At 37.6% G+C, this 24,590-nt stretch overlaps 1 protein-coding gene across 5 annotated transcripts in view; it reads left to right on the top strand.

Annotated features, from left to right (window-relative positions):
- KIF13A (kinesin family member 13A) overlaps nt 1–24,590 on the top strand; it is a 248,055-nt gene that overhangs the window by 191,496 nt on the left and 31,969 nt on the right. For 3 of the 5 annotated variants that reach the window (XM_036753205.1, XM_036753196.1, XM_036753180.1), the window contains exons 17-26: nt 1,117–1,330; nt 5,709–5,871; nt 6,643–6,783; nt 8,971–9,120; nt 10,622–10,786; nt 12,508–12,681; nt 18,024–18,175; nt 18,315–18,447; nt 18,638–18,784; nt 22,813–22,851. In XM_036753205.1, coding sequence (XP_036609100.1) covers nt 1,117–1,330; nt 5,709–5,871; nt 6,643–6,783; nt 8,971–9,120; nt 10,622–10,786; nt 12,508–12,681; nt 18,024–18,175; nt 18,315–18,447; nt 18,638–18,784; nt 22,813–22,851 — 1,478 coding nt within the window. The remainder of the gene's footprint in view (nt 1–1,116; nt 1,331–5,708; nt 5,872–6,642; nt 6,784–8,970; nt 9,121–10,621; nt 10,787–12,507; nt 12,682–18,023; nt 18,176–18,314; nt 18,448–18,637; nt 18,785–22,812; nt 22,852–24,590) is intronic. The other 2 variants (XM_036753212.1, XM_036753188.1) reach the window with 1 other exon arrangement.

The raw sequence follows: 24,590 nt of genomic DNA, 5'->3' as shown, positions 1-24,590 counted from the left end.
TGGAATGCTTTGCCATTTCCTTCTCCAGCTCATTTTACAGATGAGGAACAGAGGCAAGCTTAAGTGACTTGCTCGGGGTCACAGAACTAGTAAGTGTCTGACGCTGGATTTGAAGTCTTGAAGATGAGGCTTCCTGATTCCAAACCCAGTACTCTATCTACTGTGCCACCTAGCCATCCCAGACACTAGCTAGTGATCTGCTATAGCCCATTGTTAATAATTAGCTGTAAGAGAGCCACCTTAGATGCCACCAGCTACTAAAACCCTTGAGAAAAATTATTCTTTTTTTGAGCCTTAATAGAATGTTTTGATTTTTCGACAATTGTTCAGCTTTGTATTGGTGAACTTGGGCCCTGCCTTGCAACCTAAATTTATACCAGCTGGAAGTCAAAAGCAGCCTTTTGTTGTTTTTAAAGAAAAGACCTAAAGGTGAATTGGCTTTTCAGACTACAGACAGTAGTGTTTAGTGAAGCCATTAGCTGCTGAAAAATGGCCAGCTTGCAGTCGGCCAAATATTCCCAAAATGTTTTTTAATGATTTGTGTGTTTCTGCTCACATAAGGTAAGTTTGAAGACTAAGATTTGTGGTTAAAATTGGCAGTGCAAACTCTGTATCATAAAACATATTCAAAACAATGTCTGTGTTTTTTCTGCCTGGGAACCACATAACTGCTAATCTCTGTTCAAATGTCCAATCATTTTGAAAGTGAACTCATATGGCTAAAGCCTTAGAGTGGTTCTAGATCTTGGGAAGTTTGCATTCACAGCCAAGACTTGTGGTTTTCCTTTTGCCTCTGGTCCACCATTCTCCACCCCACTCTAGAGACTATTTATAAAGCACTGCCATCTGTTTTCTATTAATTATTTCTATATCTAAATATTGGAGGTGCTCATCAAGGTGGTGGAAGTTAAGTAGGAAACCTAGCTAGTTATCCAAAGAATAGTTATCTGACAGGGGCATAGGACACATAAAATGTCATTGCAAGGGATAGAATGTGTTATTGGAAATTGTGGATACTTTTTTATTCTAGGTACTAACAGAAAGGCAGATTGGTGGAGTATAGGACCTGCTTTGGCTTCTAATTTGTCTCATATACCTGTTCTCATGTTTTGACAGACCCAGTTCAGAATGTGGTTCAGGTTCTGGAGAAACAATATTTAGAGGAGAAGCGGAGTGCCCTGGAGGAGCAGCGTATGATGTATGAGCGTGAACTGGAGCAGCTGAGACAACAGCTATCTCCTGAGAGACAACACCAGAACAGTGGCACTGACCGGCTCACATTCACAGGGCAGACAGCTCAGCAGAAGGTGACCTTGTGGGCAGAGGAAAGGTAAAAGTATAATAAGCTCTGGGGACAGTGCTTCCCCATGACCAGTATAAAGTGGGAATGGCAGAAGGGGACATTACTGATGACAAGCCTAATTTCATAGTGTTGTGATTGGTGTTTTGGAAAAGAAAAGGCAGATGTTGACATTTACTATTCCTGGCAACTATCTTAAGTGCATTATAACTGTTAAATGGTCAGGACAAAGAACAGAGCCTGCTAGCTAAGAACCTTAATGTCTTGGAATGGAGAATAAGATGCATTTTAGTATAAAACTGCTTTCCTTCTTCTACTTTTTCCCTCCTGCTTTCAACTCTGATTAAATGTAATTTCCGTTTTATTGTAATAGCTTATTTGGTGAGTGTCATTTCAAGTGGAAGTAGAAGCATCAGGTCTGCTTGACTTGAATCATTCCCAAGAAGAGACATCCCTTGACTAGGAGTGGATGTCATAAATTTCTTCCTACCATGTGTAAAAACCTGCTATGATAATGTGCCTGATTGTGCAATTGTACATCCTAAAATTTAGAAAGAATCAACTATATTTCCCTGGGGCAAAGATTCTTAACCTAGAATCTGTGATTTTTTTTAAATATGTTGATAATTGTATTTCAATAGAACTGGTTTCCTTTACAATCTTTTGTATTTTGTTTTATTTGGTTAAAAAACATTGTTCTGAGAAAAGGTTCACAGACTCCACCAGACTGCCAGAGGTAGCCATGACACCAAAAAGTTTTAAGAACCCTTGCTTTAGGGATTGATCTGTCTGTTTACTGAAATGTGATGATTTCTAATACTTAAAATTAAGTTATTGACCTTTTTCCTTAGAAAAGTAGATAATAGTTGTTCTATAGAGCTTTCCCACAAGAGTATTATAAATACACACACACATGCACACACACACACACACACACACACACACACACACACGCACACAAATATTTAAATATTTGGTGGTTCAATTTTGAGCCACAGAACCTATTAAATAAAACTTTAAAGATTGCCACAAGGCTCTAGCTTGCGCTACCTGCATTACTTCTCAATTCACTTTCCATTTATTTAAAGAGGAAAAACAAGGTGTTCGCTAGATGATGCAAGTGGTTTTAAATTATATTATAGCTCAATGTTGGAAACAAAAAATATTTGAAAAGCTTATTTATATGTCATGATGTTTTTTTCTTACCTCTCAACTTTAGATTGATTTTTATTATGGCTTAATTTCTGAAAAATGAAAGGAATAGGAAGGGAATTATTGTATAAATTGTCTTGTAGAGATAAGAACATTTGCAGTATTCATTTTGCTATGATTTTCAGAGTAAAAATAAAGCAAAAAGTAGTTCTTTTAAAGACAAGACTATCTAATTTAACAGTTATGAGATGAGAGCAGTAAGCTCTCAATCATTCAAGAAAATTTGCACTATTTAATCAAGAAAAGTTGTACTGTTTAAAGCTATTAAAGCTTTAAATTACATTGAGGAACCCATGTCTATTGTCTCCTGTGTGCATTATGGAAGACACAAAGAGGTATTAAAAACATATTCCTTACCCTGACTAAGACTATAATCTAAGAAGAGAAAAAAATATATGAGAATAATATGTAAGAAAAAAAGAAAAAGTTTCTAAAATTCAAAGAAATGGTGCCATGGCCAAGGACTCTAAAAGTGAAGACAGCTCAAGAGGTAGGGAAATTTCTCAGTAGTGAAATTAGGCAATATATTTCTAAGAGATCTTGATGGAGAAAAAAAAAAAATAAAAGTGTGTAAAGAGATTGATGTGGGTTTACTCTGATGAACTCTAATTTTGAAAAGAGATGTACAAAGAAATGGAAGGGGCAGCACACATAATGTAAAATAAGCATGTAAAAAATTAAAATTATTTAAGAAAATTTATTACAAATTAAAAACCATTATAAAGCAATGCATGGTTTAATCATCAATTGAATGGCATATGTACTTTGGGTATTAAGACAAAGGAGAGATTACTGTAAGCTGGAAGATAGGTAGAATTTGGATAGTCAGAGAAAAGATTGTGTAGCTGATGGTGTACAATTGCTCCATACTCGATATAGTACTGGCACTTTAAACTTAGCGTGTTGAAAACTGAACTCACCATCTCTGTACCCCATGTTATCCCCACTATAATGATAGTGATGAAAGACTAACGTTCAAAATAAACTAATGCTTTAGAAAATACCAAGTACAAAAAGAGGATTTTTAAAGGTATATTCAAAGCAAAAAAAGGACAAGATGTCCAAAAATTTCGATCTGAGTTTTGGCTCTGCCAATGATAATCGTAGGTAAATAATTTAAACTCTGTGAACCTGTTCTTTGGAGAAGCAGCATGGCACAGTACATAGAGACCTGATCTTGAAACCATGAAAACCATTCAAGTCCCACCTTTGACACATTTGTGACCCTGGAGAAGTCACTCAACCTCCTATCACTGATTACTCGAAGATTATAAAGGGCAGGAACATGCCAACCTATATTAGTAGAGGGAGTTTACTTATCTGGGAATTCCCTATACCAATGAAATCACAGATTTAGTCCCTAACCAAGTCCTACAAAATGACTTTAAACAGGTAAGTGGGAGTCACAAGGCACTGATTTCAGCTCAGTATAAGAATGAATGTTAAAACAATCAGAGCCATCCAAAAACACAATGGACTATTTCATGACATTATATCCTCTGTCACTCTATATATTCAGGTAGTCTGGATGACCACTTGTCACAAATACCATCAAAGGCAGTCCTGCATGAAGACGTTTGGACTAGATGTCCTTTAAGTTCTTCGGAGTTAAGATTCTAAATGAGACATTCTAGACCAGAGGTGATGTGTGAGCAGAAATTATAAGACATGTTCACCTGCCAGTGAGGAGTAGGCTAGAGTTAGAAACAGAATTTTAGCTTTAAAAGGCACCTCAGAGGTCATCTAGTCCAACTCATACTGGAGCAGGAATGCTTTAATATTCAAACAAGTGATCATCCAACACCTGCTTAAAGACCCTTAATGAAGGGGAACTTGCCACCTCCTGAAGGAACATAATACACTCTGGGATGATTCTAATGGTTATGATCCTTGCTTTTTCATAATGAACTCGAAGCATGCATTCTCTCTGTGTGATTTCTGCCTGTTCTGACTTCAGGAGCTAAGCAAAATAAGATTAATCCTTCTTCCACATGAAAGCCTTTCAAATACTTAGTGTTGTCATGTTCCTGCCAAGTCCTTTCTTTATGGGCTCATGTAGGAAACTAGTGGGCAATAAGGCAGAAAAGTTTGGTTGTTACTCATTTGTGAAGGGCCTTGAATGCTAGGCTAAGAAATTTATGCATTCTCTTCTGGGCAATAGAGAACTATTGAAGATTTTTAAGGGCAGCAGTGAAACAGTCAAAGTTAAGTTTTGGTGAGGAAGCATGAGAGGGAGAAGAGACAGACTAAAAGCAGGAAGACTAATTCAGAACTCTTGGAGCAGGCCTGTAGGATATGCCCAGCCCCTGAATTGGGTGGTGGCAGTGGAAATGGAAAGTTATGGCTGTGAGAGACATTGACGAGATGAGACTGATTAAATTTGGGTCAGAAGAAGGAGTTGAAGATAATGCCAATACTACAGGGTAGCTACTGGTACCATTAAGAGAAATAGGGAAGCCATTGTCAACAACATGCAGTATACCATCGGTCATCTGTCTTAGCTTAGAGAGATGCCTTCTTATAAACTTTGTAAAAGGAAGGGAGGCACTTGGTTTTCCATTCCCCATAGAAGTCTCTGAGAACAGAAATGGGGCAGACTCTGGAGTTTGTGAGGGAAGAAAATAGGAGCTATACAAGAAATGGAGAGATTAACCAACAAACCCACCTAACAGTGCCAGCCAGCATCTATAGTGAAATACAGCTGTAAACTATTTCTAGATTTCATGCCAGAAATTTTTGAGTCACACAGATGTTTCTGAGCAAGGTTTTCCTTGAAGGAAAAAAAAGGATTGACCAAAGAGAATAGTTAGTTTATTAGATATGATGGCGTTGTTCAAGATGATTCCTTCTTAATAAAAAAAAATGCACATTTTCATATATTCCTTAACCATTCAGATGAAAGTTTTGTGTGATCCATTTCTGCTTCTCTTCCTTTTATCTCCCCATCAAACATATACTGCTTAATGCTAGACAGCATTTGTCTTCTGAAAGTCAAATCCTTGTTGACTCTTCCATCATACCAAAGGTCTAAAGGACATAGAGAAATTCCCATCGTGGTCTTCAGTTAATTCACTCTTTGAATTTATTCTTAACTTGTAGAGAATTGATTTTCTCCCATTTTTTAAAATTATATTAGTTTCTAAGAGTAATCATCGATTTTTCTCAAGTTTTTCATCTTTTCTTTCCTGTAACACAGAGATGAGCTTTTCCGGCAGAGCCTAGCAAAATTACGTGAGCAGCTAGTAAAAGCCAACACTCTGGTAAGGGAAGCAAACTTCTTAGCTGAGGAAATGAATAAGCTCACTGATTACCAAGTGACTCTTCAGATCCCTGCTGCAAATCTCAGTGCCAACAGGAAGGTAAGATAAACCAGTTTACAAAGAAAATGAGAGTGAAGGGAGAAGGATAGGAAACTGTATTAAAGTCCAAAAGCTGTTATCCCAAAATACCCATTAAAAGGGGACATTGAAGGGAACCAAAGCTATTAATCTATATTTGCCTTACATCCATATCCACATCCACTAAGATTTTCAGCCATAAACGATGTTTAGTTTCTAAACGATGCTCTTGGGTCTTTTATCACCTGAATTGAAGCTGTATTTTAAAGCTGCACCATTGAAAATAAGTATAACTTTCTATTACATAAATTTTATTTTCTTGAATTTAGGTATTTGTGTTATATATTAAAAATAGGAACTCTGTAATGAAGGAAGACTAGTGGTGATGAAGTGTTCAATATCTCTCATTCTCAGTGGCCGTCCAGGTGTGTTAGCAGCGTCTGATCCCTTTAAATTAAAAACTTGATGAGCATCTGCTTATTTGCGCGTGTGCACACACACACACACACACACCCCACCCCACTCCTTAAACAGCAATTACCTGAATAATTTCTACAGATTTAGGTGTGATTTGGACTTTTTGGAGAGATTTGGAGCTGCCCTGTCCTCGGATATGAGAGAGACTTTTCCTATCCACAGAGAAATTATTAAAGAATACCCATACAGTCTCATCATATAGTTGCCTTTTAGCCTATATGTTGGAAAGAAAGATGCAGGGGTAGGAGTTTTCTTACATTGGGAAGTAATATTACTTAAAGAATTCATCTTTATGTCTGTATGTGGGTAACACAGAGGGGTGCCATAGTGAGTGAACCAGCAATTCAAGTGAGGAGAAAAGGAAAAAGCACTCAAGTGTGGAACATTGAGAAGCTGGAAAATAAATTGATTGACATGAGAGACCTCTATCAAGAATGGAAAGAGAAGGTTCCTGAGGTAAGGAAACCAAACTATACAATGGCACTTTATAGCATTTAAAGCATAGAATTAAAATTACAAGACTGTCTGAAAAACCGTGTACGTATATAAATATCTATGTATATATGTGTATATGTATATGTGTATATATGTGTGTATATACATATATGTGTATGTATGTATATACACACACATATATGGAAATCCATATAAGCCCACTGTATACACATGTTTGCTTTTGTGGATACTTTGAAAAGTTAATGGTTAGCAAAGAAAATATCAGCTAAAAGTGACTTTAGGAGAAGCACTAGGTTAAAACAGTGGTATCCCTAAAAATATGAGCTACAGTTTACTAATAATTATTAGTAGTATTTTAATAGCTGACATTTAAATGGCGCTTTAAGCTCTGCAAAGTGCTTTAAATATCTTATCTAATTTGGGCCTCACAACAAACTTATTAGGTAGGTAATATAAGCATTATTATCCCCATATTTATAAAAGGAAATTGAGGATCAAAGAGATTAAGTGATATGCCCCAACTTTAAGTCAGTGTTCAAGATAGGACTTAAAACCATGTTTTCTGTTCCCAAGTCCAATCCTTTATCCATTACATTGAGCATTTAGTTTTTGGTTTTTTTAAATTAAATTGTTTTCTATTGACAAGCCTCAATTTTCTTTCCCTACCCCAAAAAGAAAAACAAAATCCTTGTAACAAATCTGCAAAGTGTCAAGCAAGATAAATTTCTACATTAGCCATGCCACAAAAATATGTCTCAATCTATATCCTGAGTCTATCACTTTTATGTCAGGAGGTGAATAGCTTGTAATTCGTCACCAATAGCTTGTAATTCGTCACCTCTGGAATTATGGTTAGTCATTGAGTTGTTCAGAGTTTAGTCAACCAGTTGGTTTTACCTACTTGACTGTGTTTCTACTACTTTTTTGGAGTCAAATGTAGTAAAAGAACACCAATTTTGTTTTTCTTACTATTTTATAAGTTCTTATTTATTTATATGTTATTTATATTATTAAATATCAATTTAATTAATGATTAATTAAAATTGATTAATAAAAATATATTTATATATTATATAAAAATTTATTTGATATTTATAAATCCTAAGAAAATCCATTCTGGAGGTAGATAGCATGGAATTTATTAATTAGCAGGATTTCAGTGCCTATAACTAGGGGGGCCTATAAACACTCCTCCAACTACTGAGAGTATCCAGTTAGTTTACTAGATAAGTTAAGTTTGGTCCTGTAGTAATAGAAGTAAAAGATGATATGCAAGTTAGCATCTGATGATTAGCGCAATGTCTGACACTTAGACACTTAATAAATGTTTATTGTATAGACTATGGAAGCAGCTATTCGGTACTAAAAAGAGCATGGTTTTAAAGTCAAAACTACATGGTTCTAAATCTCATATTTGTTCTGTGCGACTACGGGCAAGTCACCTACCATCTCTCGGCCTCAGCTTCCTATCTCTAACATGAGAGGATTGAGCTAGGTGATCTCTAAACCCCCTGGCAGTTCTAAATACTGTGAGGCTACAAGTGATCATAGAGGGAAGGGGTTAGGAAGGAGAAACAGAACACAGAGAATTAAAAGGAAAGAAGATTAGGGAATAATTAAAGAGTACAGGGGAAAGAATGCTGGGTTTGGACTCAGAGGATCTAGGTGGAGATTCCAGCTCTGCCTAGTTGTGTGAGCTTGGGCAATTTTCCTCATCTTTTAAATGAATAGGTTGGATTGATGACCCTAAGGTCTTTCCATAAACCTATGATGTTAGTGTGGCTTTGTCTGTCTTCATCTTCACCATTTTCAGAAATGAGGAGGTGAATCAAATATGATTGCTCTGTTTTAATTAATGGATTGACTTAGCTTTTATTATTATTATCCTAGAAAAAACCCTTTAATAAATTTTTTCTAATAAGAATAATAGTATTTATATAGTGCTTTAAAGTTTGCAAAACTCTTCGTAAATATGTTCCCATTTGATTCTCACAGTAACTCTGAGAGATGGGTGCTATTATTAACTTCATTTTACATATGAGGAAACTGAGGCAGAGAGAAGTTGAGTGACTTGCCCAGTGTCACACAATTAGCGTCTGAGGTTGGATTTTCCTGACTCCAGGAACTGTGTTCTATCTACTAATGTTAAATATTGTTTATTTCTGTTTATTTTCTTTCTCCCCAAAGGTAAAGAGACTCTATGGTAAACGAGGGGACCCCTTTTACGAAGCACAAGAAAACCATAACCTAATCGGTGTAGCTAATGTCTTCCTGGAGTGCCTTTTCTATGATGTGAAACTTCAGTATGCAGTCCCCATCATCAGCCAGCAGGGGGAGGTAAAGGCAAAGCAACTTTGTTTAGCTACATGCTTGTGACTTGAGTTTTAAATGCGTTAGCAATGTGTGGTTTTTAAACGTTTTTCATCATGCGTATTATTCTTGAAACAAAACCAAAAACTTGAATGAGTAGCTTAGACCATGAAGTCATGGTTCCTGGGCCATGACTTTTTTTTCTCAGTTATCTGAGGAAAAATTATCTCAGTTATCTCAATTATTTTAGTTTTCCTTTTTTTTTTTTGCTCTCAGTTTTCAAGATTGAGATATTGCTTTAAAAATATGAGGAAGTTGTGATAGAAGGGAGAGCAGACTGGGGAAAGGGGTAGTCAGAATGCATGCCATCTTGGGGTGGGGGGAGGGGAGAGATGGGGAGAAAATTTGTAACTCAGAATCTTGTGGAAATGAATGTTGAAAACCAAAAATAAACAAATTAATCTATTAAAAAAGATATTTAGGAAGTTATTTTATTTTCCTGACCTTCAAGTTTTTTTCACCTGAGCAGGCAGTCCTTTAAAACTTGACTGACCTTTGTGAATTCTTTCAGAATATCTCTTTTCAAACCCTTATCTTTATCTCAAAATTTTGATTCCTTTTTTGCCTTCCCACTGTAAAATCCAAGCCCAAAAGCCCAAAGGATGCCTCAGCATGAGGTACAATTGACACATTGGGGAAAGATTGCCAAGCTTTGAATTTCAAAGTATTTAGAGAAGCCAATTTAAATCTCTCCACTGTTAAACTTTGTTGTTTTTTGTTTTTTACTAACACAGCTCAGTTATTTGGCCAATTTAGTTGTAGATTTCAACCATCCCCATAATATGCTGAAATTCAGACTACTTTTATTTTACACATTTCATTAGTTCCATTCTTTTCATCATTAATTTGAGGAACATTTGTATTTCCTACCTTTTCAATGAACAGAACCAAATTTTAGCATTCAAAGTGTTGTCCTTTGACTCCCCAGACACACAACTGTACCTTGGTACCCTATTGCTTGACCAAAGTGAAGTGGTAATCCAGTGAATGTAGTAGGTACACAGGTCTGTATTTCCCCATTCCTCCCTGGACATCTCATCACAGAAAGCCAAGTAGACTCCTACAAAGAATGGAGACAATGCCTGATAATCCAAGCTGCTTTTTCTATTTTCTCTTTGACAGATTTTTCTCTGTTGCCATTTTCCCCACATTCTACCTTATAGGGCTGCTGGGAGAATCACCTGAAATAGTATATATAACCTTAACTCACTATGTAAATGCTAACTACTATTATTATCCTTTATTCTTTATTGTTGAATATTATTCATTAAGCCCGCCTATGTATCCATGGTACCCATTCTGAACATGGTACCTGGACACTATACAAAGCAGGTAAAACAGATGTAATCTGTGCCCTTGAGTAGTAAAGTCCTGAGCAAACCACTATTTACTACAAGGTTGTAGTAGTGCGGACACTTCTGGTTGAACCCTTCACAGTCTCTAGCCACTTAATGTCTTTTTGTCCTAGGTTGCAGGACGCCTGCATGTTGAAGTGATGCGTGTCACAGGAGCTGTTCCAGAGCGTGTGATTGAAGGTGATGATTCCTCAGAGAACTCTAGTGAGAGTGGGAGCCTTGAAGTCATGGACAGCAATGGTGATATCATCCACCGAGTCAAAAAGCTGACCTGCCGGGTAAGATGAGTGGTGGGGAGGATGTTCTTGCTAATCTAGCAAGAGATATTTTTCACTTGAGACAGTTAAAGTTAAATGAGTTGACAGTGGATACAAAATCTGTGTGTGTAGGTCTTTCTAAAATTGGTTTGCTTTGCATAAAAAAAAATGCATTTTGCCTTGAAAGATAAAATTTATAAGGTTGCACGTGTTTTTTCTTAGCAAAGATTGCAGTCATACCAGAAACTAGTTATAGCGGTCAGGAAACCTCTTTCTGTATGTGTGATATAAAAGAAATATGAGTATTTTAGATTGAGAATTATAGCATAATTGTTGGTGGAGTTGTGAACTGATCCAACCTTTCTGGAGAGCAATTTGGAACTTTCCCCAAAGGGCTATAAAAATGTCCATACCCTTTGACCCAGCAATACTACTGTATTGTTTCTTTTTAAATTAATTAATTTTTTGTTTTAGTTTACAAAATTCAGTTCCTCCTTAGGGCTGTACCCCAAAGAAATAATACAAGTGAGAAAAGGGCCCATATGTTAAAAAATATTTATTAGCAGCCCTTTTTGTGGTAGCAAAGAATTGGAAATCAAGGAGATGCCCATCAATTGAGAAATGGCTAAACAAGTTGTGGTATATGAATGTAATGAAATATTATTGTGCTATAAGAAATTAAGAATAGATGGACTTCATAATAACCTGGAAACACATATATGATCTAATGCTGAGTGAGGGGAGCGGAAGCAAGAGAACATTATACACAATTACAGACACACGGTATTTCTGATGACTAACTTTGATAAACTTGGCTCATCTCAGCAATGCAGGGTTCTAAGACAACTCCAAATGACTCATGATGGAAAAAGTGTTTCACATCGAGAGAAAGAATTATAGTCTGAATGCAGATTGAAGCAAACTATTTGCTCTTTTTTGTTTTGTTTGTTTTGGTTTTGTTTCTATTTTGTTTCTTCTTTCTCATGGTTCATTCCATTGATTATAATTCTTCTTTACAACTTGACTATTGTGAAAATATGTTTAGTGTGAAGGTATATGTAGAACCTGTATCTGATTGCATGCCGTCTTGGGTGGGAAGGGGGGAGGAAAAAGAGGGGGAGGAAATTTGAAACTCAAAAACTTGAGGAACTGAATGTTGTAAACTAAAACAAAAACTTAATTTAAAAAAGAAACCAAAAAAGAGAATTATAGCATAGATGTTATAGAGGTAATGACTAAAAATGTGCTAAGTAGTATCAGAGAGTCAAATGGCTGAGTAATTTTGTCAGCTGGTCAATCAGCTTTCTTACTCTGTGCCAAACACCACCCTAAGCAGTATATGTCACTCTGGTACATTGCCATTTATGGTGGAAGCCATTCTAAGCTCTAGGGACACAGAGGAAGACAAAAGACAGTTCCTGCCCTCAAGGAGCTCACAGTTGAATGGGACACACAAGATGTAAACCATTGTTTACGCAGAAGTTATATTTTGGGTAAATTAGAGATAATGAATAGAGGGAAAGCACTAACAATCAGAAAAGGCTTCTTGTAGAACGTAGGACTTTAACAGAGGCTTGAAGAAAGCCAGGGAAGCTAGAAGGCAGAGATGAGGAAGGCAAGAGTTCTGGGCATGGAAATGCATTTCATGATTTACATTTACATTTGAGAATATTGAGAGAAGAAATGCTTTTTGGGTACATGTTTTCTTTACTGAAGTTATATTACTTTTTTTATTTCCTCAGGTAAAAATTAAAGAAGCAACTGGGCTACCCCTAAATCTCTCTAATTTTGTCTTCTGTCAATACACATTCTGGGACCAATGTGGGTCAACAGTAGCAGCTCCGGTGGTTGATCCAGATGTGCCCTCACCTCAATCCAAGGAACCTCAGTTTACAGTAATTTTTTCTCACTGTGAGGTATTAATTCCATTAATTTAATTTAACAAACATTTATCAAGTGATTACTACTTGGAGAATACTCTGCTAAGGGGGCAGCTAGGTGGTGCAGTGAGTAGAGCACCGGCCCTGGAGTCAGGAGTACCTGAGTTCAAATCCGACCTTAGACGCTTGATACTTACTAGCTGAGTGACCTTGGGCAAGTCACTTAACTCCAATTGCCCTGCCTTCCCCCCTCCAAAAAAAAAAAAGAGAATACTCTGCTAAGTGATGGGGGAGATAGAAAGATTGATAATAATAATAATAGCCAACGTTTATTTAGCACCCTAAGTTTTGCCATGTGCTTTACATACATTATTTCATTTGATACAACTCTGTGGAGTAGGTTGAGGTATCATTTCCATTTTACAGATGAGGATACTAACCAAAGCTTGGAGGGGTTAAGTGCATTTCCCAGGGTCAAATTGCTATTAATTATCTTAGGTGGAATTCAAACACAGGTGCTTCTGCCTCTACATCATCATGCCTTTGATAAACTAAGACATAATTCCTACCCTCATAGAGCCTATGTTTTAGCTGGGAAATAGAACACATACACAATTACCTCTAATAAAAATGCATAATTATATAAAGATATTTATTTATGAGGGAGTTGGTGAAGGCTTCTTGGAGGAAGTAAAATTTGAATTGAGCTATAAAACATGGTTGGGCAGAGATAGGGAAAGGACATGCCAGACATTGGAAATAGTGTGAACAAAAGCCTGGGGGGCAGGAATGTGAGAGCCACGAATGGGTGGTCAATGACTAGGCCAATTTAGAATACTTTGAAGAGAGGAGTAGGATAGAAGAGAGTAGTAGGAGATAAGGTTAAGAAAGTAACATGGTCTGGTATTATCAGTGATCTTGAATGCTAAGCTAAGAAATTTGAACTGTATGTAGTAAGCAATAGGAAGCCATTGAAGGGTTATCAACAGGGGACTCATGGGACAACCTATGAGGATGGTAGAGATAGTAAGTCTGGAAGATGGAAGAGTAGACAGGAATTGCAAAGGAGATAGACAGACTTGTGAAGAGGCTGCTGCAAGTATTGTAATGATAATGAACTGTGAAAGACTTAGCAACTCTAATCAATACAGTGATCTATAACAGTCCCAAAGGACTCATGATGAGAAATGCTATACACCTTCAGAGAGAGAACTGATGAACTCTGAGCACAGATTGAAGCATAATTTTTTCTCCTTTATTTTTCTTACTCCTTCCCCTCCCCTACAACATGACTAATGTGGAAATACGGTTTGCATGATTCCAGATGTATAATGGGTATCTTATTGCTTGCCTTCTCAATGGGTGAGGGAGGGGAGGATAGAGAAAAATTGGAACTGAAAATAAAAATGTTTTAAATAAAATAAAATACTTTTCAAAAAGAGAGGCTATTGCAATAGTTGAGGCATAAGGTAATGAGGGCCTATCATAGTAATAGGGAAAAAGAGAAAGCAACAGATGTAGGGGATATTTCAGTGGTAGAATCTTGTGGACTTTGCAGCTAATTATCACCTGTGGCAAAACATTCATGCATTTAAAGACTCTTAATCTTTCCAAACTTCTTCAATCCATAAAGCCCAATTTCTTTTCTTTTCTCTTTTCTTTCTTTCTTTTTTTTTTTGCACCAGGCAATTGAGGTTAAGAGACATGTCGAGGGTCACACAGCTATTAAGTGTCTGGGATCAAATTTGAACTCAGTTCCTCCTGACTCCAGGGCTGGTGCTCTATCCACTGTGCCCCCACCTCACTGTCCTTACACCCTATTTCTTTACTTCTCTTGAGTAGGAGTGATGTCACCTGCTACTAATCAGCTAAGGGACAAAGTCATTTTCTTTTTCTAGCCCTCACCTTCCTCCAGTCCTAACCTCTTTCCCAGGCTCCAGGCCTGAATCTGCAGTTGGCTAGAGGTCATCTCTCTCCATTGACACTTTAAATTCTACATGTCCAAAATTTCACTTATCTTTCCCCATGAATCTGCTCAACTTGAGTCCCGTTGCTGCCACTGTCACCTTCGTTCACCTAGTATCTTAGGTGGAAAAACATGAAATTCTCTTTGATTCCTCACTATCATATTGAATTATTACAGAGTCTAGAAAATTTTACCTTGTATCTGCTGAGCATCAGACTAGAGGAAATAGGCTATAATTTCAACAGGAAATAAAAAGCACGGTGGTGCGACAAGAGAGTTAGGTATATTTTCTAATACTGTGTTTAGAACCTGAAATTTTTAATCTTTGAATTTTTAGAAATAAAATAAAATATGAATAGTTGAATTTAGCCAATACTTATCATCAATTAATATTGGTAATGCCTATTAGTCAATGAATATTGGACTGTAAGATACTTCGAGAAGGCACAACTTACCTACACAAGATAGTATCTAAACAAGAAAGTAATCTGTATTCTTTTAAATGTCTTGAAAAGGGAATTCTATAGCTTCCTTTTTGAATCTGTTCCTTTTTCTCATGAAGTGCTTCCTAATGTCTAATCTATATCCTTCTTGAAATTTAAAGATTTAAATCTTCCTTTAGCCTTTCCTATCTCTGTATATCTCCACTTCTCTTATGTGTTATGACTGGGAGCCAAGAGACGTGGGTGCTCTTCCCAAGCTTTACCACAGATTTCCTGCATGACCACACTTAGATGACATACTAGACCTTCCCATTACCCACAAATGTTCCCCTTTCTTCAATAGAAACCCAGCTGACCATAATTTCCTGTCATTTCATATCTCTCTATGCTTCACCCTGTCTAAACCTATCCTAAGACCTCCATTCTCTGTTTTTTAGTACTTTCTCCCTGCTCTGATTTCAGTTTCTTGCCTCTCCACTAGTTAGCCATTTCAACTGTACTTCCCCTGCTTTTGAATCCCTTGCAAGCTTGTCTTACAGCTGCTCTGCTCATGCTGAACATCAGCCCTGTTCAGTAGCTGCTGAAAACACCTGGAGGAAATCTTACACCCTTGCAGACTAGGCACATCACAAATTCATGTTATCCAACCTCAACTGGACCTTCATTATATCAAGGCAGTCTTCATTTTTCCCTCATTGATTCTCAATTTCATTCCTCACAGGAGTCATTCCAAACTTTCTCTTCCCTCCTCAAATCTCCCATATGTCTACCCCATCCCTTGTCCTCATCTGAGGATACTGCCTTGCTCTTTACAAATAAAATTGAGGCCATTCAGTGTGAGTTCTCCCTTCTCCCATTCCATTTATCTCAAACACCTTGACATGATTTCTCACACTCTGCCTTTCTCCCTATCTCACAAAGAAATAACCCTTCTCCTTGCCAAGGAAGGCATATACATGTACACTTAAATCTCCACTCCTCGCATATTCTCCAGCTGATTGCAACCTAAACCACCCCCTTTCTCAAATCTTCAGCCTCTCCTTATCAGCTAGCTCTTTCCCTACTGCGTTCACTCATGCCCAAGTCTCCACCATCCTTTGAAACAAAAAAAAAAACTTTACAAGACATTATGGTCCCCTAAACCTGGTGTCCCATATTTCTTTTGCCTTCCTCTTCCAAACTCCACTTCCCCTCCTCTCCCTCACTCTTCAGCCCTTTGTAATTTGGCTTCCAATCTCATCACTCACCAGAACTCTCAAGTTACTCTTAAGTGTCTCTTAAGTTACTAATGATCTCTTCATTTCTAAACCTGGTGATCTTTTGTCAGTCTTTTCTTTTCTCAGTCCTAATCCTTCTGAACCTATGTGCTACATTTGACACTATTGACCATTGTCTCCTACAATATACTCTCTCCTTTCTGAATTTCTGTGACCCTCTTCTCTCCTGGTTCTCCTCCTGTCTGTCTGATCACTTCTCAGTCTAATTGTGTTCCATATAGTTCTGTTCAAGGCCTCTTTCCTTTTTCCTTTAATCTCTGTCTCTGTCTCTCTCTCTCTCTCTCTCTCTCTCTCTCTCTCTGTCTCTCTCTCTCTCTGTCTCTCTCTCTCTCTCTGTCTCTCTCTCTGTCTCTCTCTCTTTTTCTCTTTTTCTCTGTCTCTGTCTCTCTCTCAACTTCTTCAGCTTCCATGGGTTGAACTTTCCTCTCTGTGCAGATGCTTCCCAGATCTACATATCTAGCCCTAGTCTCTGCTCTTGGCTGGTTTTCCTGCCTCAAGTCTCCAGTCCTTCCTACACCTTGCTGTCAAAGTAATTTTCCTTATGTTCCAATCTATCAATGTCACTCTCCTAATCAGTAAACACCCACAGCTTCCTATTGCCTTTAAGATAAAATATACATTTCTTTGCTTAGATTCTAGAGTGCTTTACAATCTTGTTCTGCAGTTTCTATTTCTAGCCTCACCAGACATTACTCTCCCTCCCATACTCTGTGATCCAGCCTAACTGTTCTCTCTCTTCCTTTAAAACAGCACTCACTTTCTCTCCTGTATCTGTACCTGTGTTCTGGCCATGCTCCATTCCTGGATTTCTCTGGCACTATCTTCTGCATGAAACCTTTCCTGAACCCTCAAAAGCTATTGCTTTCCCTTTTAAACTTCCTTGTTTTTGACTACTTTGTATGTATTTGAAATTTGTTAATTTTATATTTATACTATATACATTTATATATATTTTTGTCTCCACCATTAGAATTTATGTTCCTTGTGAGTCCTGTTTTTTTTGTACTTGTATACCCAGTACCTCATACCTAGTAGATCCTTAGTGAATACTTGTTGATTCATTGATTAGTTAACTGACCTCAGACCAAGTTATCTAACCCTTTGGCACCTTAGTTTCTTTATTGGTAAAATGGTAGAGGATTGGGCTGGACTATCATTCTATTTACTTTTTAAAAAAGAAGTATTAATGTCTTTTGTTTTTAGGTCACCTTCGTAGGCTAATAGATTTAGAGGTGGAAGGAGTCTTAGAGGTCACTGAGTCCAGCCCCTTCTTTACCCATTCTGGGAAAGTCAGACTCAGAGAAGTTAATTCACTTGCCTACAGTCACAGTGATGAGGGACAGAGTGGAGATTTGAACCCAAGCCCTCTTACTCTAAATTCTATGTGCCTTCCACTATACCATGATATACCAAGATAAAAATTATCTTTCCTGAATATAACTGTCCCCTATCCATCAAGCCATCCCTTGTAACAATGAATAAAAAACAAAAGGGAGAAGGGTAGGGAAAGCATTTCAGCAAAACCAACCAATAGGTCAACTGAGCCTAGTAACACTTAAGTACCCAACCTGTAGAATGGGGGGACCATTTCAAGATAAGAACCCAAATCTTTATGCAACTGAGATGATAAAGAAGTGTCATAGAATTATTCTCATTCTTCTGCCCTATCGATCCCTTCTCTCCACGTTCTAGGACTATGTTGTGAATGTCACGGAAGAATTCTTGGAGTTTATTTCAGATGGAGCTCTTGCAATTGAAGTGTGGGGTCACAGGTGTAGTGGAAATGGAAGTTCCATCTGGGAAGTTGATTCTCTTCATGCTAAAACAAGAACACTCCAGGACAGGTTTGTGATTGGCAATCAAGCCAAGGCTCGGGAGGGGGCTGACAATTCCATGGGGTGGTTTGTTGTGTCGATAAGCACAACATGGCTGCAGTGCTCGTGAGTGCTACAAGCATCGTTGGCCGATATGTTGTCCTTGTAGATGGAATGAAGTTACTCGAAGAATAGAAATGTGGATTTCCATACTTGAACTTAATGAGATGGGTGAATATGCTGCAGTGGAACTTCATCAGGCAAAAGACGTGAATACAGGGGGTGTCTTTCAGCTGAGACAGGTATTGTACTTGGATTTTCTCTCCATCCACTATATTTCTCCATGTATTGCCCTGACTTTCTTGACAGTTTCAAACACCTGCATTTCTCCCTGTCTCTTTCTCTCCCTTTCCTTTTTCCCTCTCCCTCTTCCCCCCATTCTTTATCTCTCTTTTTCTCCTCACCACCACCCTCATTTCTTATTCTATACAGGGTCATTCCCGTAGAGTTCAGGTAACAGTGAAGCCTGTTCAGCAGTCTGGTACATTGCCACTTATGGTGGAAGCCATTCTATCTGTTTCTATTGGCTGCGTAACTGCAAGATCTACCAAACTCCAGAGAGGATTGGATAGCTACCAGGTAAGGAAAGGTTTGAAGTGAAATATTTAAAGGGGATTGCTTAGTTGAGAGTAAGAGGTGGTGATTAAAGAATTATAATGAGGATTTATTTGGGAATGAAATCAACCTTCGTAACAGTTTGGCTACTCAAAATTCAGGCTTGTTTATAGTCTCCATTTCTGACTTTTAGATTTTTGCTGGTTATATAATTGTTGCAACAATTCAGCTAGCAGCTGTTGTGGGGGTGAAAGACTGACACAAGCCCAACAACAAGAACACTGCCAGCACAGGTTCTTTTGATCTGCTTTACTAAGGAAAGTAACATTAGGGGGTTAACAATCTTATTTCAATCCAACATACAAATATCATTCACTTAGTTCAGGGGAAAAAGCCAGCACCCTGAGCTTCAGAGCAAATACAAACAAATTACAAACATACATTATAAACAGACCAAATACAATTCATAGTTACCAAAAAACCATCAACATCTGGGTTGACGAGCCAGGAGGCTCTTAGAACAGCTCCCCAGAGTCCCATGCCAACACTTCTGCAGGAGTGAGAGCCTCAAGCAAACAGCTCTGTTTTCTCTTTTTATACAGTCTTTAGACGTCATCAAACATCATCTGAGTGACCAGAACTTAGGCACCTACTATTGGCTCTGGTCTTAGCAACTCCCCTTAGGGCCCTGGGGGCTTCCCATCTCTCTCAAACTAGAGAACTAGCTTGCTCACCAGCCTGGGGCTTTGCACCTAGTAGTAAAAGGGCATGGGCCTGGGGTTTAGCACCTAGTAAGACTCAATCAAAGACATTTAATTAATTTAGCATTCTAAAACAGTAAAAAAGTCCCAGCTTAATTAATATTACAATAAGGTAGAATATATCTCTTAGTGTGAGTAGTTCTTTTAAAAATGGCTCAGGTCATGTTGGATATTAAACTTTATTACCCCACTCTAGTGCCTATCTATCCATCTCCTAAATTTTTTTCACTTTTTGACCTAATTTGCCAGCTGTATGCAGCTGTAGCAAAAGAACCAAGAGATGAACTGAGATCTTTTCTTCCTAGTAAGTCTGAGTGTGGTAAAGGCATTTCAAAACAAAGAAAAAACCTTAAGAAACAATAATCAGTTCAGGAATCATAAATAATGGCTTCTTTTTTATCTTAGTACTTAAATCACTCCATAAGAATAAGGTTTGTTTTTCTTGTTCACTTGTTTCAGTCATGTCTGACTCTCTGTGACCCCATTTTGAGGCTTTCCTGGCAAATATGCTGGAGTGGCTTGCCATTTCCTTCTCTAGCTTATTTTGCAAGCAAGGAACTGGGGTTAAGTGACTTGCCTGGGGTCACACAACTAGTAAGTGTCTGAGGATGGATTTGAACTCATGAAGATGAGTCTTTCTGATTTTGAGCCCAGCGCTCTATCCATTGAACCACCTAGCTGCTCAAGAAAAAGGCAGACTATTAATAAATGGTCCCTGACAGGCCTGGAAGAGGTGATGTATTTCACCAAACACCTATTTTACAACTACAGAATGACTTCCACTACTAGAGAATGACTCTAATACAAATGGCTCAGAGTATTGAATTCTCTAGTTTAGATTCATGTACATCCTCTCAACCCAAGGAGCATGGATAGAAGAAAGTCATCTTTCTCTTCTTTCTCTGGTTCCTCCAAGAAAATTGAGCGTAAGCCTGGCCATTCTATTTGTCCTCTGACTCAGCCAACTTCAGAGTTGCATAGCGGCCAAACAAAAGCTTTTCTGCAGACCAAATATAAGTATGTTGAAAATCTGACCCTGAGTTTAAGTTTTTTGAATGGGGAGTACTGTTAAGACAACTGTGCTCCTATCGGCACATTCTTCGCTACCCTCCGACTGAATTTCCACTCAGGTTTGCAAGGCCTGGTGAATGTAATGATAGAGTAGCAAAAAGCACTGGAATATGTCCCCTCAGCATCCGCCCCCATTTCTTTAAGCATGAGAATGTTCCCCATTCACCCTTGGGTTTACAACAGATCACTCTCTGCCTGTGAAATTAAGAATGGGGTTCAAAGTTTTGTCATTCTAATTCTGCCACTAAGTTGCTAGTGACCCTTTAACCTCAGACAATTGAACCACCAAGACCCTGGTGCATGACCTACAGGTACAATCCAGTAACTTAAATCCCTATTAGGGATGTTAGGAGAATTTACTAGGTTGGTTTTTTTTAAGTGGATCTTCACATTTTTGTCAGATCTGGGTTTCATCAAAATAAAAGACAGTTGCTGAGCCAGACTGCCATGCATGACCTAGTTTTTTGGTTTTTGGTTTTTTATAAGAGCATAGTACCTACTGAAAAAGAAAAATAGATATTATTGATATTCTCTCCCTTTTTTTTTTCTTTTGCTGACAGGTCTACCTCAATAGTCTTTCAACTGTAGCTTTTTTTTTTTTTGAGAAAAGACACATAGTATGGTACAGTGTAAAGAGTGCTGGATTTAGAATCAGAAGACCTGAATTCAAATCCTGCCTTTTGGCACTGCCTACCTATGTGACCTTGGGCAGTATTTAACCTTTCTAGGCTCCTTATCTATAAAATGAGAGGGTTGGACTAGATGGTCTATAAAACCATAAGGTCCCTCGAGTTCTGAGTCTAATATACCTATTTCACATTTGTAGCTCATGGTGGCTTTTAGTGATTAGAAGCAACTCTGTAGACTAAACAACTCTGTAGAATGTCAGTGGCTCTGACTGTAACATGGAATATTCATTTAAGAGAGACCACTGTACTCAGAATTGTAATTGCATGTATAAAGTAAAATTCATCCAGCTCATAGCCCAGAGACTCTTATGTAATAGAAATTTAGTAAATATTTATTCAACAGATGAATGAACTAAGTTGAAATAATGGTGTTTTTAAAAATGCTTAATTAAAAGGAGTCTATTCTTACATAAGAGCACTATTTAAATTTCTCTATAAAAGTAGAAAAAAAGAAACAGGATAAAACACTGTTGTGTGTTCAAATGGAAATGGTACCAATATGTCTAAAAATACCTTATATTTAGTTATAAACCTCGGCCACCTCTAGCTCATCATAGATGGTTTAGAATAGAAGATAGGGCATTATGTATATTAATGACCCAGTCTTGGGGTCCATTGTGGGGATGATTAGGTTTTCCACATGTGGTTTTAAATTCATACAGGGGACAGTCCTAAAGAACCATTGTGCACCTCCCAGGAGAGAGGGAGGGCTGAAGACTAGCTATGTTCTCAGTCATTTACACCACTAATTCAGGCATTCTAAACCAATGTGATCAACATTTCTTTGAATAATAAAAATTATTTCAGATGTATTCAATAACATCACAATTTAACTTTGTCATGGACCTAGCTTGGACTTAGGTAGACTATTGATCTGTACATCTTTAACTAAAAAATTCTCAATGTTAAAGCAAATGTGGGACTTGTATAAATTTGTCTTGTTTTTCTATTCCCAATTTGTGAGTACCTTCTGGTATACCACTCTAGTAATCTTGTTGTTTATCCTAACAAAGCCAAAAACCTTTCAGTTAAAGAGGTGATTCTTATAATGTTGCCTAGTCACCGAATTGTTCTGTTGAAATGTTATGTCAAGTATTTGGGCCATGTGTTGTTTTCTCATCTACATCAGGGCTGATTAACATAGGAAACAGACAACTCCATCAACTTACAATGATGATGTGTGCTTTTTTTTTGAATGATATAACTGTATGTTGCACTTGTAGAATGCTTTATATATTTCACTATCAGTCAATAAGTTTGTATTGAAGTCCTTGATGAGCCAGTCTACTAAGCCCTAGCACACAGGTATTTATTCCTTTCAATAGCCAGGACAGTTTAATACCTAATTCTTTTATCAGCTTAAATTCCATTGATAATTGTATTAAAATGATCAGATTCACTGAGTGCTATGTTTCATCACTGTGATGATATATGTAGATCTGTAAGAATGCATATATGAGTTGAAGATTTCCCCTCCATGAGTGCTGTTTGAGAAAAATGCATGTCCTTTGTGTTTATTTTCTCCTACCAGAGAGATGATGAGGATGGTGATGATATGGATAGTTATCAGGTATTGCTGCTGCTGTTAATCCTGTGGCATGGGGCACAGCTAATGCTAACTGCCAAAATTGAAAAATAGAGGGTAGGGAGGAGGAGGAACATCAAAACAAGGAAGGGCAACTCTTCTGTGGTGGTGATTATGCTTTAATCAAGAGATATGATGGTATTGTATAGATCTCTCTATCTGTTCATATATTATAACCCAACACCTTTTTTATAGTTCAATAATTAGCTCATAAAGATATCCTAAATAAAAGGATAACCAAAATATTCAACATGGGGGACCTTTATAAACATACAATAAGAACCTAGTTCCTAACTTTAAGCTATTGTTATGTCTTCAGACACTTATCAAGTTTTTTCAGAGAGAAAGCATGGCTTATAAGAGGTAAAAGGATATAGTGGAAAACATTTTTCATTTGGAGTCAGAGGACCTGGAATCAAGTTGCAAGTTTGCTACTTACTCCCTAGGTGCCTTAGACAATTCACCTAATCTCTCTCTGGGAACTGCTTCCCTCATTTGTTAGATGAGGATTGGACTAGAAGACCTCTGAAATCTAATCTAAAGTTCTAGCTCTAAACCAGTGTTCCATGGTGGAAAGAAGACTGGATTTGTAGTCAGAGGTCCTGAGCTAGAATTCCATCTTGCCCGCTTGGTAGCTAAGTGACCTTGAACATTCACTATATGTTACTTTGGGCTTCAGTTTCCTTGTGTATAAAATAAAGGAGTTGGACATGGTCTTTAAGGTCCCTCCCAGGTCTGGAAACTCTGAAATAATTTTATGTGAGACCTTGTAGCTGGGTAGGAAGACCAAAGATTTGTTTGTGGGTTTTTATTTTTTTTGTTTGTTTGTTTTTACCATTTTAATTACCCTTTTCATTTAGAAATAGGCTAAAATTCCTAAGGTATAGTCATTTCTGATATAGAAAGATGGGGTGGGGTGAGGTAGGGAGTACATTCCCACAGGAAAATATTTTACAAAATTTTATCCTACTCATGATTTGTTGATTGGCTTGAGGTTATGTGTAGGATGATGTTAGTGGTCAGAGAGGCAAACTGAAATAAAAGTATCTGGGTTTGGTTCCCAGCCATTCTCCATATATAGCCTATCACAGGCTGTTTGACCTCTATGTGCCTCTCTGCCTATAAAACTTAAGTCTTCAGATGACTTTGTTCTTGCAGTCCAAAATTCTGTGAAATAGGATAGGACATGACCAAGGAAAGACCAATCCAAGGAGGCAGTTGTTGGGGTTTTGAGGGGTTTTTTGTTTGTTTGTTTTCATTTCCCCACAACCTTATAGTTTATCTAAGGAAAAAATAGCAGCAACAGAAGTTTAGAAAAAATGGCAACCTCCCCTTCAATTTTCACACCTGCTCCAGTGCCACTTACTAACTTCCTGCGGGCTGTTTGTGTGCTTCCTGCCATCTCATATCACAGTGAAGAGTCAACCAGACAGATTCCTGTGATTTCTTAAAGCATGACTGACTGCATGTTGGGTTTTTGCATGGAAATTTTTTTTGTTTGTCCTCTTGATGATTTTTGGAAATAAAAATCTTTTCAGCAAGTTTGAAGGGTTCCCTGCTGACCTATTCCTTATGTTCCAGAGATCACGTGGCCATTGAACTATGAAAATGCGTGGTTTTTTTTTCCATTCCATATGCTACTATATGTGTAATTTGGGTTCTGTTCATAAGGTTCTTCTGCTTAGAATCCATGTCCTTCGAATGTACAGCTATAATTTTAAAAT

Source organism: Trichosurus vulpecula, chromosome 1 (genome assembly GCF_011100635.1).
Source record: "Trichosurus vulpecula isolate mTriVul1 chromosome 1, mTriVul1.pri, whole genome shotgun sequence".
Classification (NCBI taxonomy): domain Eukaryota; kingdom Metazoa; phylum Chordata; class Mammalia; order Diprotodontia; family Phalangeridae; genus Trichosurus; species Trichosurus vulpecula.
The sequence above is the reverse complement of the archived record's forward strand: the minus strand, read 5'-3'. Positions and strand labels throughout refer to the sequence as shown.